At 42.6% G+C, this 13,159-nt stretch overlaps 1 protein-coding gene across 1 annotated transcript; it reads left to right on the forward strand.

Moving 5' to 3' along the window:
- The first annotated feature begins 10,580 nt into the window (after window positions 1-10,580).
- Window positions 10,581-12,536, forward strand: foxa2 (forkhead box A2). Its single transcript, XM_069662242.1, has 2 exons — window positions 10,581-10,669; window positions 11,364-12,536. The coding sequence occupies exons 1-2, from the start codon at window positions 10,598-10,600 to the stop codon at window positions 12,534-12,536; spliced, it is 1,245 nt and encodes a 414-aa protein (XP_069518343.1). The 5' UTR covers window positions 10,581-10,597.
- Window positions 12,537-13,159: the final 623 nt, after the last annotated feature.

Here is a 13,159-nt window from a genome sequence, read left to right on the forward strand (position 1 = left end):
TACCTGAGAATGAAACTTTTCCCTTTCTTTTCCTGACTCTAACAATAAATGCCTCAGCATGCATGCAGCACAGAGACAGTATATAAAGCATGCATAAGCAGCCCTAGCTAACTGACTGTGTGTTGCATCACGATATGTGAGTGAGTGAGCGTGTGTGTGTGTAGTGGTTTCACATGTCAGATCCCATTCTTCAGCAGCTGGATGTGATTGTTGCACCACACCGAGCAGTTAGCCGAGCCAGTCGCTCACCACAACAGAGTAATGACATAGTTAAAGAGGGTGGTGGTGATGTGGGGGTTTGTGGAAGACTTTGAAATTGTTTAAGATAAATGCTATCATGGCAGCCCTTCAAGTATCCAGCGTGTGTTCAGCCTTGACCATATGAATAAAATATCTTATTCCTGTACTTTGGAATGTTTGAAGGTACAGTTCAGCATAAAGCACACAGCTGTTATTAATTTACTGAAGCCTTTGAAGTGTGCTCTCCTTGATTCCTCCATCACTGCAAATGACTGTAGATAGTGGCTGACCACTGCTAGCAATCATGGCTAGCATTATTCCAATGCTATCATCTAATAGCCACAGATTTGAAGTTGAAGTTACTCTTTTTTCCCTCTAAATGATACTCAATACTGCTCTCTGTATCTGCTCGTTTGAATGATTTCAAGATGTGGATCCTCTCTGCAGGCCAGATGACCCCATTAACCTCTGAGGGGGAGACATTTATAGACTAAACATGGAATTACAACAGCATGGTTAGAGTTCACCGAGTTGGTCCTCACACGTTTAGCAGCGAACAAAGATGACACAAACTATTTTATTTTAAATATTTCAGTGAAGCTTTTCTAAGTCAAATTCACTGAGTCAGTGTGGAAAGAGGTGTAGCTACAGTATTTAGAAGAAAGGAGAGAAGAAAAAAGCTGCTGGGGGAAAATAAGTGCAATGTCTCCCTCCTCTGGCTGCAGGGAGGTGCAAAAGTTTCTATACTGCATGCCTGCTTAAAACATTGACCTCAATAGGCTTGTGATATTAAGATGAACCCAAATGCACTGATGAATATAACTAAATCAAAACATTTCCAAAAGATGATTATGAGCTCCGTAAAGATTGAGTCTTAAAGCAAGACTTTCATAATGGATTGCAATAGATTGAAGGTGTGCTTTAAAATAAGGGCCTAATTAGTGTTTTTCAATTAAAATTAAAACAATAACACAATTTGATGGAGAGACAATTTTAAAGTCCTCCCCAATTTAAAATGTATTTTTTCCCCCCTCATGGTGTCGCACTTGGATGTTTGATGTTAAGTCAGAATTATGTTTTATGAAGTTTTTTTCACAGTTATCCACTACCAGGTCACCTTAAATCTGAGTTTAAGACTTGATACTACAAGCATGCGATTGTGACATGGCAATGAACAACAACATAGCCAATCATGGCTCCAATCATCCAGTGCAACACTAAGGACGGACCATTGACTGAAGTTAGAGACAGTTTGTGTCAAATTTTTAACTATATATAGATTATGTATTTTTTATTTAGGAGAAGTTGTAGATTTATTTCAACAGTAGTGAAGATTCATTTTGAGATATATATATATAAATATTTTACGACACTGAACATAATTGGACACAAATTCTTATGCCAAGACAACAAGACTATTTTTTATATCTCTAAAAAACATACCTGGAGGACATCTTTGAAATATTGTGAATGTTATGACTCCACAATACAGGAAATGTATAGTGTTGTTAGTATTTGATATTATGAGTCTATATTTATTATAAAGGAAATGAGTGATAGAGGGGTCCCTGTTCTTTCATGTGATGTCAAATGGGGACAATGCATCTACATATTTTTTTTCCACTGAAAAATTCTCTTCGCTGCCAGAAGGTGTCACTCTTTGAAGGTTTTTTCTAGTAAATTTGTAATGGAATAATACGACTCTGGGTTAGAAATGTCTGAAACAGGATGTGTGGTGAATAATTTGTAAGATGGATATAGATTAATTTTGTTCATATAGAGTGTCAGGCATGTATACTTTTGTCCCCTATATTTAGAAGTTACCTATGCAAAGACCTTTACACACACACGAGCATGTAACACATTACAAGTGGATGCAGCCGCACACATCTCCTTTAGAGTGAACTATAAAATGTCTTTAGAGAATTGACTTGAATCAGGCCTGTGCTGTCAGATGTGTGTCAGAAATAACATCTGGTGACGGATCAGAGACAGCGATCCGTCTTTGTTGCCCTGATCCTGCGGTCTGTGTGTATTTGTCGAGCAGCTTTGCCCGGTAGCTTCTCTGCAGGTCTCTCGTCACCTCAAGGGGAGGTCTGTGTGTCACACATCCTCACCCCCCACCCCCACCTTCTCCACAACGTCCCCACCTCTCCTCTCCTCCACGTCCTCCATTCCTCTGCTTCTCCTCTCTTCTTCATGCTGGGTATCCATGGGCTCCAGACCAAACAAGCAAACAAACAGAACAACAGAAAAACCCATCACCCAGACAAGCTCGGTCTGGGCTTCGGGGGGAGAGATGGGGAGAGATCTTGTTTGCTTTCTGGGCCAGTTCCATTTCAGTGTGATGGCAGAGAAGGCCTCCCAGGACACGGCGACCCACACTTCTATTTGACTTCCAGGGGGGGATCAAGGTGGTCCTCTGCGCTGACACAACACCTTCCGACCTAAAACACAGCTGGCTGCAGCCGCCGGCCTGTAGCCTTTACCTAAGCTGAACCTGGATTCTTTACCTGAGGAGGATGTTGGTGTGGCATTCAGCTGCTGGCCTTTAATCCTCACAATGCTGCCTTTCAATCATGACCAGCAAACAGAGTGATTCGTTTGATGACTTTAACCTGCCCACCCACATGTACAGCACGATATTACATCACATTGACAATAAAAAAAGACTGTAAACAACTGTTAGATTTCAGGACAGTTTTCAGGAAGTGTGCAATACTAAAGTAATTAAAACCAGCACATTTACAGCTTGTATAAAGCACACTTAGGCTCTGTTCATTCTCTGCCTGTAGATGACAATATCCCACGCAAGTAGCCAGACTGTTTTATTTTGACTGTGTGATTGATAAAGGACACAAAATCCAACTATCTACCTCACAGCGCAAAAAGTAGTTCCCTGTCTGTTCTTTCCACATTAGGACCCATAAGACAAATGTTTGCAACTGCAGAGCAATCATAAATTCATTTTCACATCCCCTGCATAATTAACTGTTAACATGTAGCCAGAATTATAGCAGTTATCTGTGTCTATTTGCAGAAAAAATTGCCTGTGCAGGAAAATATAGGATACAATGGCTGTGTAAGTTTGAGTGTATTGCAGAGTAAAAGGTCAGAGCTGTGTGTGTGGTGACTTGCAGGCACACACAGCCGTTCTTTTGTTGTGAAAGCCGGGGAAAGAGGAAATGAAAGCTGGAAATGGTTTCCCTGTCTGGGAAAATGCAGATGAGCTATATAGGTATGTTTGATTTGCTGACTCCAGCTGTGCCTGGAGAATTCCCCTAACCCATCCTGTGCACCGGTTGCTGTGTGAGGCCACATGTAACCCTGTTGCAAAGCAGGCAGGCGCAATACGCAACCCCCCCAACCCTCCTCCTGAAAGGGCTGGCCATTGAACTCTCAGGCAAGTGGCAATATTTGCTCACCTGAAATACACACATCTTGCCAATTGGGGTCGGGGTGGGCTCGGGGACTGGGGACGGACCCCTTGATGCAGCTGTGGCCCCAGAGAAAGACCAGGCCAGGAAGTTTTGCGGCTGGAGGAGGGTTGGGGCTCTCTTGGCGGGGGGCTGTTTAGCGGTGGCGGCCCTTTTGTGTCTTTAAGGAGGCAGGGACCGTATTTGTTCGTAGCTGCAGGAGGCTGATGAGGTGCTAATCTGTTGAGTGGCTGTGTCATTGGGCCCCTGTTCCCAATAGCCTGTTAGCTGTCAGGGCCTGTAAAAAAAGGCACAATTTACGGGCCCCGGGCCAGGACTCAGCCATCGGTTTCCACGGGTAAGCAAACACAGATTGGACACTTATGTTGTAGCTCTGGTAGGGCCAGCTTTACCACCGGGCTCCTGGGGTGACACGTAGGCAGCCTCTTTTCAGCCCTCTTCATGAGCTGTCGGCCCCCTCTTTGCTCCTCTGTAAACACTACAAATTAGCCATCTGCATATGGATGGGCCCTCAGCTCATACAGGAAGGAGACAACCGCCCGGTGGAAGGGAGAAGATAGAGGCTCCCCTCCACTGTCGACCAGATATACATTCTCCACTATCAGCTTTTTTTAATTTCTACCCTCATGCATACGAAACAAGGATAGCACATTCAGCCACAGGGATTTCAGATACGCCGTCGACGTGTGCCTGCTCAAGAGAGTGTGAGATTTTGTTGTATGGCGCTTTGAAGCATGAGGATAATGAAAGCGCAGGGCCGGCCAGTTGTGTGAGATGGGCTCGGGTCAGCAGTCAGAGGTAATCCCAAACTTGAATTTCCCCATCAGCCTGGAATACAGATAAGACCGCAGCAGATATGAGCCGCACTCACTGACTGACTGAGGGACTGATGGAAAAAGGAAATGGAGCAAAAGCCTCTCTCAGATGTAGAGCAGAGATGTGTGCATGTGTGTGTGTTTGTTTTCTCAAAAGGCCTGATAGAGATGTTAGTGGTGATCAAGGAAGATTTGTATTAAAGTTTGCCGTAATATTCGGCATTATATAATTATTTCACAACATCAAATGAATTTAAAACTACATTAAATAATAGATCTGTTAATTTAAGTGTCATGGACAGGATGCTTGTAGGTTGTGCCCACGTCCCTGGAGTCATTTAGGATTATAAGACCATCACTGATACACAACTTTTTAATCAGCAGGCCAGGTTTGCCCTCTTGTCCAGCCTGACGCGCATCTTGACAGCATGACGGCCGAGTGTGAACGGCAATAGCTCATGGTGGATTATGGCGTGGGCCTGATCGTAGTGATATTTAGACACAGAGCTTCCCATGGGAGCCCGGCACTTTAATTAACATAGCACTAGTGGCCCCCCTCCTGTTTTAATTGCCTTCAGTCTGTGATTAAATGTGTATTGACTCTGCAGTTGGTCCACTAATGAATAACAATGTGCTGATTTGGTGATATTAAATCTTTCAGCTCGAATACACATCCCAGCCAGGTTGCTTGGAAAGTTCAGACATTACAAGGAGCTGCGGCATCTGAGCACTTATATGGCACAAAAGGGAATATATCAATGTGTTAAATTAATCACACAATCTAAGTGAATCATTTTATCTTCATTTATTCAATAAATTGCCTCTATTAGTTTTTTTATTCAAGCAGTACATATGATTAATTATCCTTCAAAATTCATGTTTTTATGTTTTTAATAAGGCATAACATTGTGTACCATTTTCTTATGAGGTTTCCTGTATAATATGCATATAAGGTGTACATAAATTAGTTGATATCTCTGTACTTCATTCTTAGCCATTAAAAAAACAACACATTTTGGGTTGCCAGATTGTGAAAACCCCCATTTGGCAGGTTTTTTTTAACCTTTCTTTCTGCTTTTCATGAAAGCCATATACATTCAGGGGTTTCTCAATTTCAAATGAGTAATAATACATCAAGTTGGCAATTATGCATGTCAATAAGTTGTTAATAAAGATGTTATAATAAGTCAAAGGTAGGTTTCAAAACCTTGTAACCCATAATGCTAGTCTAATTAATCCTTATAAATGCTCTATAAAGATATGATAATTAATTTATTTGTCATTAAAAAGGCCATTTGTTACGACATAGACCCTTTATAGAAACATCTTATCAGAAAGTGGAGACTAACTGTGATCTAAATTAAAACAATCCGAGCTCTTTGAGACCCTTAAATTGCTGCCCATGCTTTAGTGTCATCTGATCTGTGCATCTCTCAGGATCCCCGTCCTCTCTCTCTCCTCCTGTGGTCCGATAGATAAACTGTCACCTTGTTTGATAAATGAAGGGCAGCGGTCAACACAAGCTCCTTTACCATGACAAGAGACAAGTATTGAATCTGCCATGGATACAGTCAACATAAAACATATCGAATGGCATCCCCCCTGCCACATTCCTGTCAGTATCAAAAGGTGCGTATTTGAGGATATCCTTAGTGCGTTTACGCCTGTGTTTGCGCCCTGACCTACTCAGGCCAGTGCAATAACTTTGGACTCCCTCCCACCCTGTATCTCGTTGCAATGACCACTCTCAGTTTTTATTTAGCTGGCTTGTGTGCCTTCCCAGTCCAGCCGCTTTTCAGATTCATTTCCAGGTAAACACAGTGTGGCCAGCCACAAACCTGCGGCCAACAGGCGTTGTCACAGCTGTGGCAGATAATGGCAAGTCCAAACTCCAGCCCGGCTCTGGAATGTTTACTGTCACCACAGGCAAGTTGGCAGCAAACATTTTTTTTTCCAGCACTTTCTAAGAGGAAGACTTGCTCGTTATTAATTTTATTTTGATGAATTACATGCTTAACCTTTGCCCTGTGCTGTGTTGTGTGACTTCGTGCACTCAGACGGATACAAAGGCACAAAAAAGAAGCATTCTTAAGTGAATCCTTAAATTTCTCCTGGAAAAAAAAACTCACTTTGAAAGCTGAAACTTAAAGTTAACACATTCCTGCCAACAACTCCTGGGTGTTTGAAGGAATGTCCGAGAGTTCCGCCTTCCTCTCACAGAGCAGAGAGCACCAGTTCTCACCCCCCCCCCCCCCCCCCCCGAGCCCTGCACCCAAGAAGACCCCCCGACACCCTGCAGCATCTGGCCCAGAGAACCAGGCTTATTGGTGTCACTTTAGGGCCTCGCTCATGCAGGTGTTGTGCTTTCACTTCTCTAACTGACTCTTTAAACTTTCATCACTTAGTGTTGGCCCTTGTCATAACCAGTGAAGGAGCGACACCTGAATGTGTGAAATGTAACACTGATCATCATGGAGGCTAATTGATCAACAAAAGGGACAAAACTAGCTCTGAAAGAGGTGAGATGGGGAACGTCACAGCTCTGTGGAGAGGATATACACAACGGGGAAAATATCAACTTTAGAACAGGGTGTACTATTTCATGTTTTTTTTTACCAATCTGTGTGAGAGAAAGTAAATGCAACTCTGCTCTCCTTTCAAATGTAGATGCACAGGGTGTTTAAAGCACGAGTCGGGGCATCGCTTACGCAGGATGATCAACAATAAATGCAGCAGCTGTTTATTGTCTGTGCAGCATTAAGAGCATTTAGAATATTCAAAACAATTCAGACATCTGATTTTAAGCTTACACACATTATTGCATCATATGTAATGTTAATGAAATTAACAGTGAACGTCTGTATTTGACCAGACGTCAGCGCAGCATATTGTTAGCCTGTTGCTAACTTTCCGTAGACAGAGCAGAAAGGGTTCCACAGGACATGACAACAATGTAAACATTGATTTTACTTTGCAAAAGAGTCAAAATGTTATAAAATAATCCATGAATGTTGCTGTTCTTTTTCAGTGTGTCTTGCTTTCCATCCAGCATGCCTACATGCAGTGTGTGTGTGAGGTCAGATTTGTGATATTTCACACATTATGTATCATCCAACCACAAAGGGGAGGTGACTTAAAGCTGCTCCAACAGCAAGTTTAAGATATTGGTGAAAAATACTTCCCTGTTTTTGAAGTGACTTAATTATATGTTTTATTGACGTGTTTTAAATGTGATCACAGGTGAAGAACAATTTGGAATTAAAACTCCTGATGGTCTGCCGAATCTTTGTCCTCCCATATTTATGCTTGAAGACAGAAACAGAAAGAGATAAATAACAGTGCGTAATGTTGTGACTAATATTTCTGTTTTGTGTATTTGCTCATGTTGTACTTTGATGCTTTGGCAGAACTTTCATGTCAATAGAGCCTTTGAATTGACTTGAATTAATAAAAGAGCCGGATTACAGTTCCAGGAGAGACGTGACAGGTGTTGCACAACTTTGTAATTCCCCGTTTGAAAAAGTAATGAGGCCGGTTTTTGTCTTGTGGTGACTCCACTTTAAATCTATGGTACATAGACACTCACATTTGACCAGGATGAAAAATGCAGATGGAAAATATGGGTGACAGAGCAGCCGACAAACACCCAGTTGAAGTTCTTGTTTTTGACTAAACCCAAAAAATGACCTTCACCCATGTCAGAGACTCTGGCAGGTTGATGATTAACTGTGGAATTAGCAACATGTCTCATTCAGGAACATAATGTCACACAGGTCAAGGACCAGACTGAGGATTTAGAGTCTGCAATTTTGGAATAACTCCATGAAATGTTCTTTTTGAGCCACATACATCACTGGTTTAGAGAGAAACAACTAAGGCTGGCTTAAGTAAATATCCATCAGTAGACACTTTTACACACTGGAGTAAAAAGTGTCATTGCAAACAGCACACACGCTTGTGTAACACAGAAAACACAAACTAATAGTGTCTTTCTGTTACAGATGAACGTGCAGAGGCAACATTTTGTCAAACAATTTTGTGCTCATCAGTGTAACAGAAATATGTGTGAATTTAGATTTATTTTTTATATTGATAAATATTTGCATTATTCCTAAATGTATGTTTTAATTATATATTACATGAAGACCTACATGCCACACTGTTGAAATATCTCCCCATAAATTATAAGACAACAAAATGTCATTTCATATTACGCTCTTATTTGTTTTGCAATTTTAAGGAATTGTCGTTTTTCATTAAAAAATAAAAGCCTCAGAATCTCGTGTTGACTGAGAGAAGCCGGGAAAGCGCAGATCTGACCACCTCCAGCTCTCTGCGCTGAAATCCCCAATCCTCAAACACACACAGCTTTTTCTCATGATCTCATTTCCAAGTTAAGCAGACTCTGTTAGTCCCTCGTCAACACCACAGGTTTACTCGCCTTTACTAATGGCTCTCTATGCTGATAGTTATGCTCTTGCGTAAATATGGAGTCAAATAGATGTACCACTACTGACACGTGGCTGGCACCGGACTGCAGCCTCACCTTGATGTTTGTGTCATACAAATACTGTACAGGCTGCGGGGATTAAAGGCCCTCAGCAGCGCGCGGCCTGTCCGTCTGATACTGAGACGCTGGAGAATTACACAGGTTCACTTCCGTTATGTAAAGATTGTCACGAAAAACAACAGGAACAAAAATAAATACAGCATGACGCTCACTCCGAAGGAGCTAAATTAAGCTTCATGGAAAATACAACTTTACTAAGCATATAAAAATGTGTGTAATTAAAATAGGATTTGGTAACCTCCCCTTCATCTCTTGTTTTAATTATTTTGCGTGTATTAACAGTCAAAAACTAAAATTAAAATGTGCACAAATTCCATCGACTATAAAATATTCCACAGCCGTTTGATTTGAAAGAATCTTGGTGCTTTATGTGCAGCAAACAGTGAAGCCAGTTGGGGACAATAACCGAGAGAGGGCGCTCTGAAGCTATGCGAGGCATATTCAACACTAATTAAAACATTTAGAAACAGTCATACAGCCATCTATGTAAGAAAAGCAGGATACAATCTTTTTGCAAATATTTTAAAAATTCATTCAGAAAAAAATGGCGCACTGTAATAATAAGAAAGTTATTCTCAGTAGTATAAGAACATTAATATTAAACAGCTCTGGCAAAGTGAAGCAATGTCTTTTAATTTCATTATACTAAAAGCTTAAATCATTTCCATAGACTATACTTCCACTAATGTGCTCCGCTCACATGCAGATACGCAGGCCCACAACAGCCATAAAATCAATATCCTCAGCAGGTTAAAACTGGCGTTTAAAAGTATAATCATGTTACAGAGTTAAACATTACCATTTTAATATTCAACATAACACTCTCTTTATAGTGTGATCTAAACGTATTAATCAGTGATTACATTTGCATGAAAAAGTTCCTCCGAGCGCATGGATCAGGCTTTACTCAAACTCAGAAACGTTTCATGTTCTTCCCTGTTGTTGGCGTAAAAAAATTAACTGTTTTATTTAAAGTTAGACTATAAAATCCTTGAAAGCATCGCAATAAAAATAGATTATGATTTCAGCTCAGTTGAAGTGGAATAAGCACGCTGGAGGATGTGCGTAATGAAAAGCACACCAAGGAAGCGCGCCAAACATTCCTTTTATGGCTCTTTTTTTTCTTCAGCCAAAATACAATAAGATTAGTTTATAATGAAGCTTTTCATACGAAACTGTTCTTTTCACTCAGCGCAGGTGTACAATTGGGGCTGGGGGGGAGGGGGGAGTCTGAGGAGTCTCACGCCTAGGTGCGAGGAGATTATTCAAATAGGGCCCAAGGCGTAGAAGTAGGGATTGGAGGCTTGCCTGGCGCACAGAGCTATATCACAGCGTTAACAGGCAGCACGGAGCGTCATTTCAACTCCAGTCACTGACAGACGCATCTCACGGCTGCCTCCATAAGACACACATGCGCCAGTCCTTGACGAAGGGACACACCGACGACCCGCATACACTCAGTGGTCCCCAGTCACCTGCTATTAGAGACACTTTCGGCTTTTCCTCTGCTGGGAGACGCTTTGTAAAAGTCCTCCATGATGCTCGGAGCAGTTAAAATGGAAGGACACGAACACACCGACTGGAGCACCTACTACGGAGAGCCCGAGGTGGGTACCTTAAATATATATTTTTTTCCGTCTAAAGCCGATCCCATTTTATACAACTCAATATTAGCCCTGAGATAATATTAACTTTGTGATCAAATATTGACTTGAGGCGCCTCCAAATCCTCCCCCATCTCCGCGCAGCGCACTATCCTAACAAAGTTGCTTGACATGTAGGGGGGGAAACTTTTCACTCGGATTATAATTTCATACATCTATACGTATCTTTACTTAATCAGATTATTTTTTGTCGTGTTTCCTCTCAACAAACACCTGAGCTGTTTGATTTCGGGGAGATGGATTCAAATATTTGGGCTGCAGTCGCTGTTTGGTGTGCGAGCACAGTCACATTAGGTGTCAGCGTTCTCAGCGACATTGTACATTTTTAGCGGATTGTTTAACTTAATTCCTCGCCATCCCTGTGGCACTGGATACTCTGTAAAACTTTTGCAACTGTGTTTTTAATTGTAGAACTCATTCACTTAGGATCAGGAGGGTTTATGTGCATTTTAACTTTAACGATCTCGTGCGTAATGAAATGAAAAGTGATCTTAATCTTATTTTGAATTTATGCTGTCATTCTGATTTTATCTAACTTCAAGAAAAACTGACATTATGTTCAGTAATTAGAGCTGCTTTCATTCCTCACTGTGATATTTGTGCCATGAAACTGATGATCGCCTCTCCCTCCCTGCAGTGTTACACCTCCGTTGGCAACATGAACACGGGCCTGGGAATGAACTCTATGAACACCTACATGAGCATGTCCGGCATGAACACCACCGCCAACATGACGGCCAACTCCATGAACATGTCATACGTCAACACGGGCATGAGCCCCTCCATGACCGGCATGTCACCAGGCGCCGGAGCCATGAACGGCATGGGCGCGGGCATGACGGCCATGAGCGCAGCGCTGAGCCCCAGTATGAGCCCCATGACGGCGCAGCCCGCGTCTATGAACGCGCTGACATCCTACACCAACATGAACGCCATGAGCCCTATCTACGGACAGTCCAACATCAACAGGTCCAGAGACCCCAAGACCTACCGCCGGAGCTACACGCACGCCAAACCGCCATACTCCTACATCTCCCTCATCACCATGGCGATCCAGCAGTCCCCCAGTAAGATGCTGACTCTGGCCGAGATCTACCAGTGGATAATGGACCTCTTCCCTTTTTACCGGCAGAACCAGCAGCGCTGGCAGAACTCCATCCGCCACTCTCTGTCCTTCAATGACTGTTTCCTCAAAGTGCCCAGGTCTCCGGATAAACCCGGGAAAGGCTCCTTTTGGACTCTGCACCCGGACTCCGGGAACATGTTTGAGAACGGCTGCTACCTGCGGAGGCAGAAGCGCTTCAAGTGCGACAAGAAGACCATGAAGGAAGGCGGCCGCAAGGGGGGAGACGGCGGCTCATCCAACAGCAGCTCTGAGAGCTGCAACGGAAACGAGTCCCCGCACTCCAACTCGTCCTCCAGCGAGCACAAAAGGTCCCTGTCGGACATGAAGGCGGGCCAGGCCCTGAGCCCGGAGCATGCCGCCGCCTCCCCGGTGTCGCAGGGGCAGCACCTCATGTCCCAGCATCACTCGGTCCTTGCGCACGAGGCGCATCTGAAGCCGGAGCACCACTACTCCTTCAACCACCCGTTCTCCATAAATAACCTCATGTCCTCGGAGCAGCAGCATCACAAAATGGACCTAAAGACTTACGAGCAGGTGATGCATTACTCGGGCTACGGCTCCCCCATGGCCGGGGCTCTCTCCATGGGCTCAATGGCGGGGAAAGCCGGCCTGGATTCTTCCTCCATACCTGACACAACTTATTACCAAGGCGTGTATTCCCGGCCAATCATGAACTCATCATAAACTCTTTCCCCTCCATCCGGTGCGGACTTTCTCCCCTGCAATTTGTACATTTGTAAAAAAAAAATATAGAGTTTGTGTACAATATGTATTTCAGATATTTTTGACGTTTCCCACCGTTTTAGTTGTCGAGTTTGTTAGTAGGCTAATTATTTTGAGAGGATGTTGATAATAATAATTAAAAGTAACGATAATGTGACGAGATCTGTTCGGAAGTCGGCTTCAGGAATGGACCCAAAGACCAACAACAACTTGCTGTAAAATATTCCACATCTGCATCTCTGGATTCCTAAACGCATTTAAATGCCTCGCAGGATTTCTTCAATCATTTGTGTAATTCCTATTTATGGCTTGTATATGTGTATTCTTGTAGTGACAAGAACAGAATCTATATTAAAGTGTTATTGGTTTTGTTTTCTGAATATTATGGTGTTTGACCATTATTATTATTATTATCATTATTATTATTATTATTATGTTAATCTAATGAAGGAACAGGCGCCTCCATCTTTAAATCGTAACAGCAGCTGTTCCGTCTGAGGGTGGATTTAGATCAAATTAAATAAATGAGTAAAACAAAATAGCACAACATCGCACCAAAAATACTTCAAATGAAAGAAAAACAT

Source organism: Semicossyphus pulcher, unplaced genomic scaffold, assembly GCF_022749685.1.
Source record: "Semicossyphus pulcher isolate SPU_LCO1_2020_fin unplaced genomic scaffold, fSemPul1.0.p SCAF_14, whole genome shotgun sequence".
In the NCBI taxonomy this organism is placed as follows: Eukaryota; Metazoa; Chordata; class Actinopteri; order Labriformes; family Labridae; genus Semicossyphus; species Semicossyphus pulcher.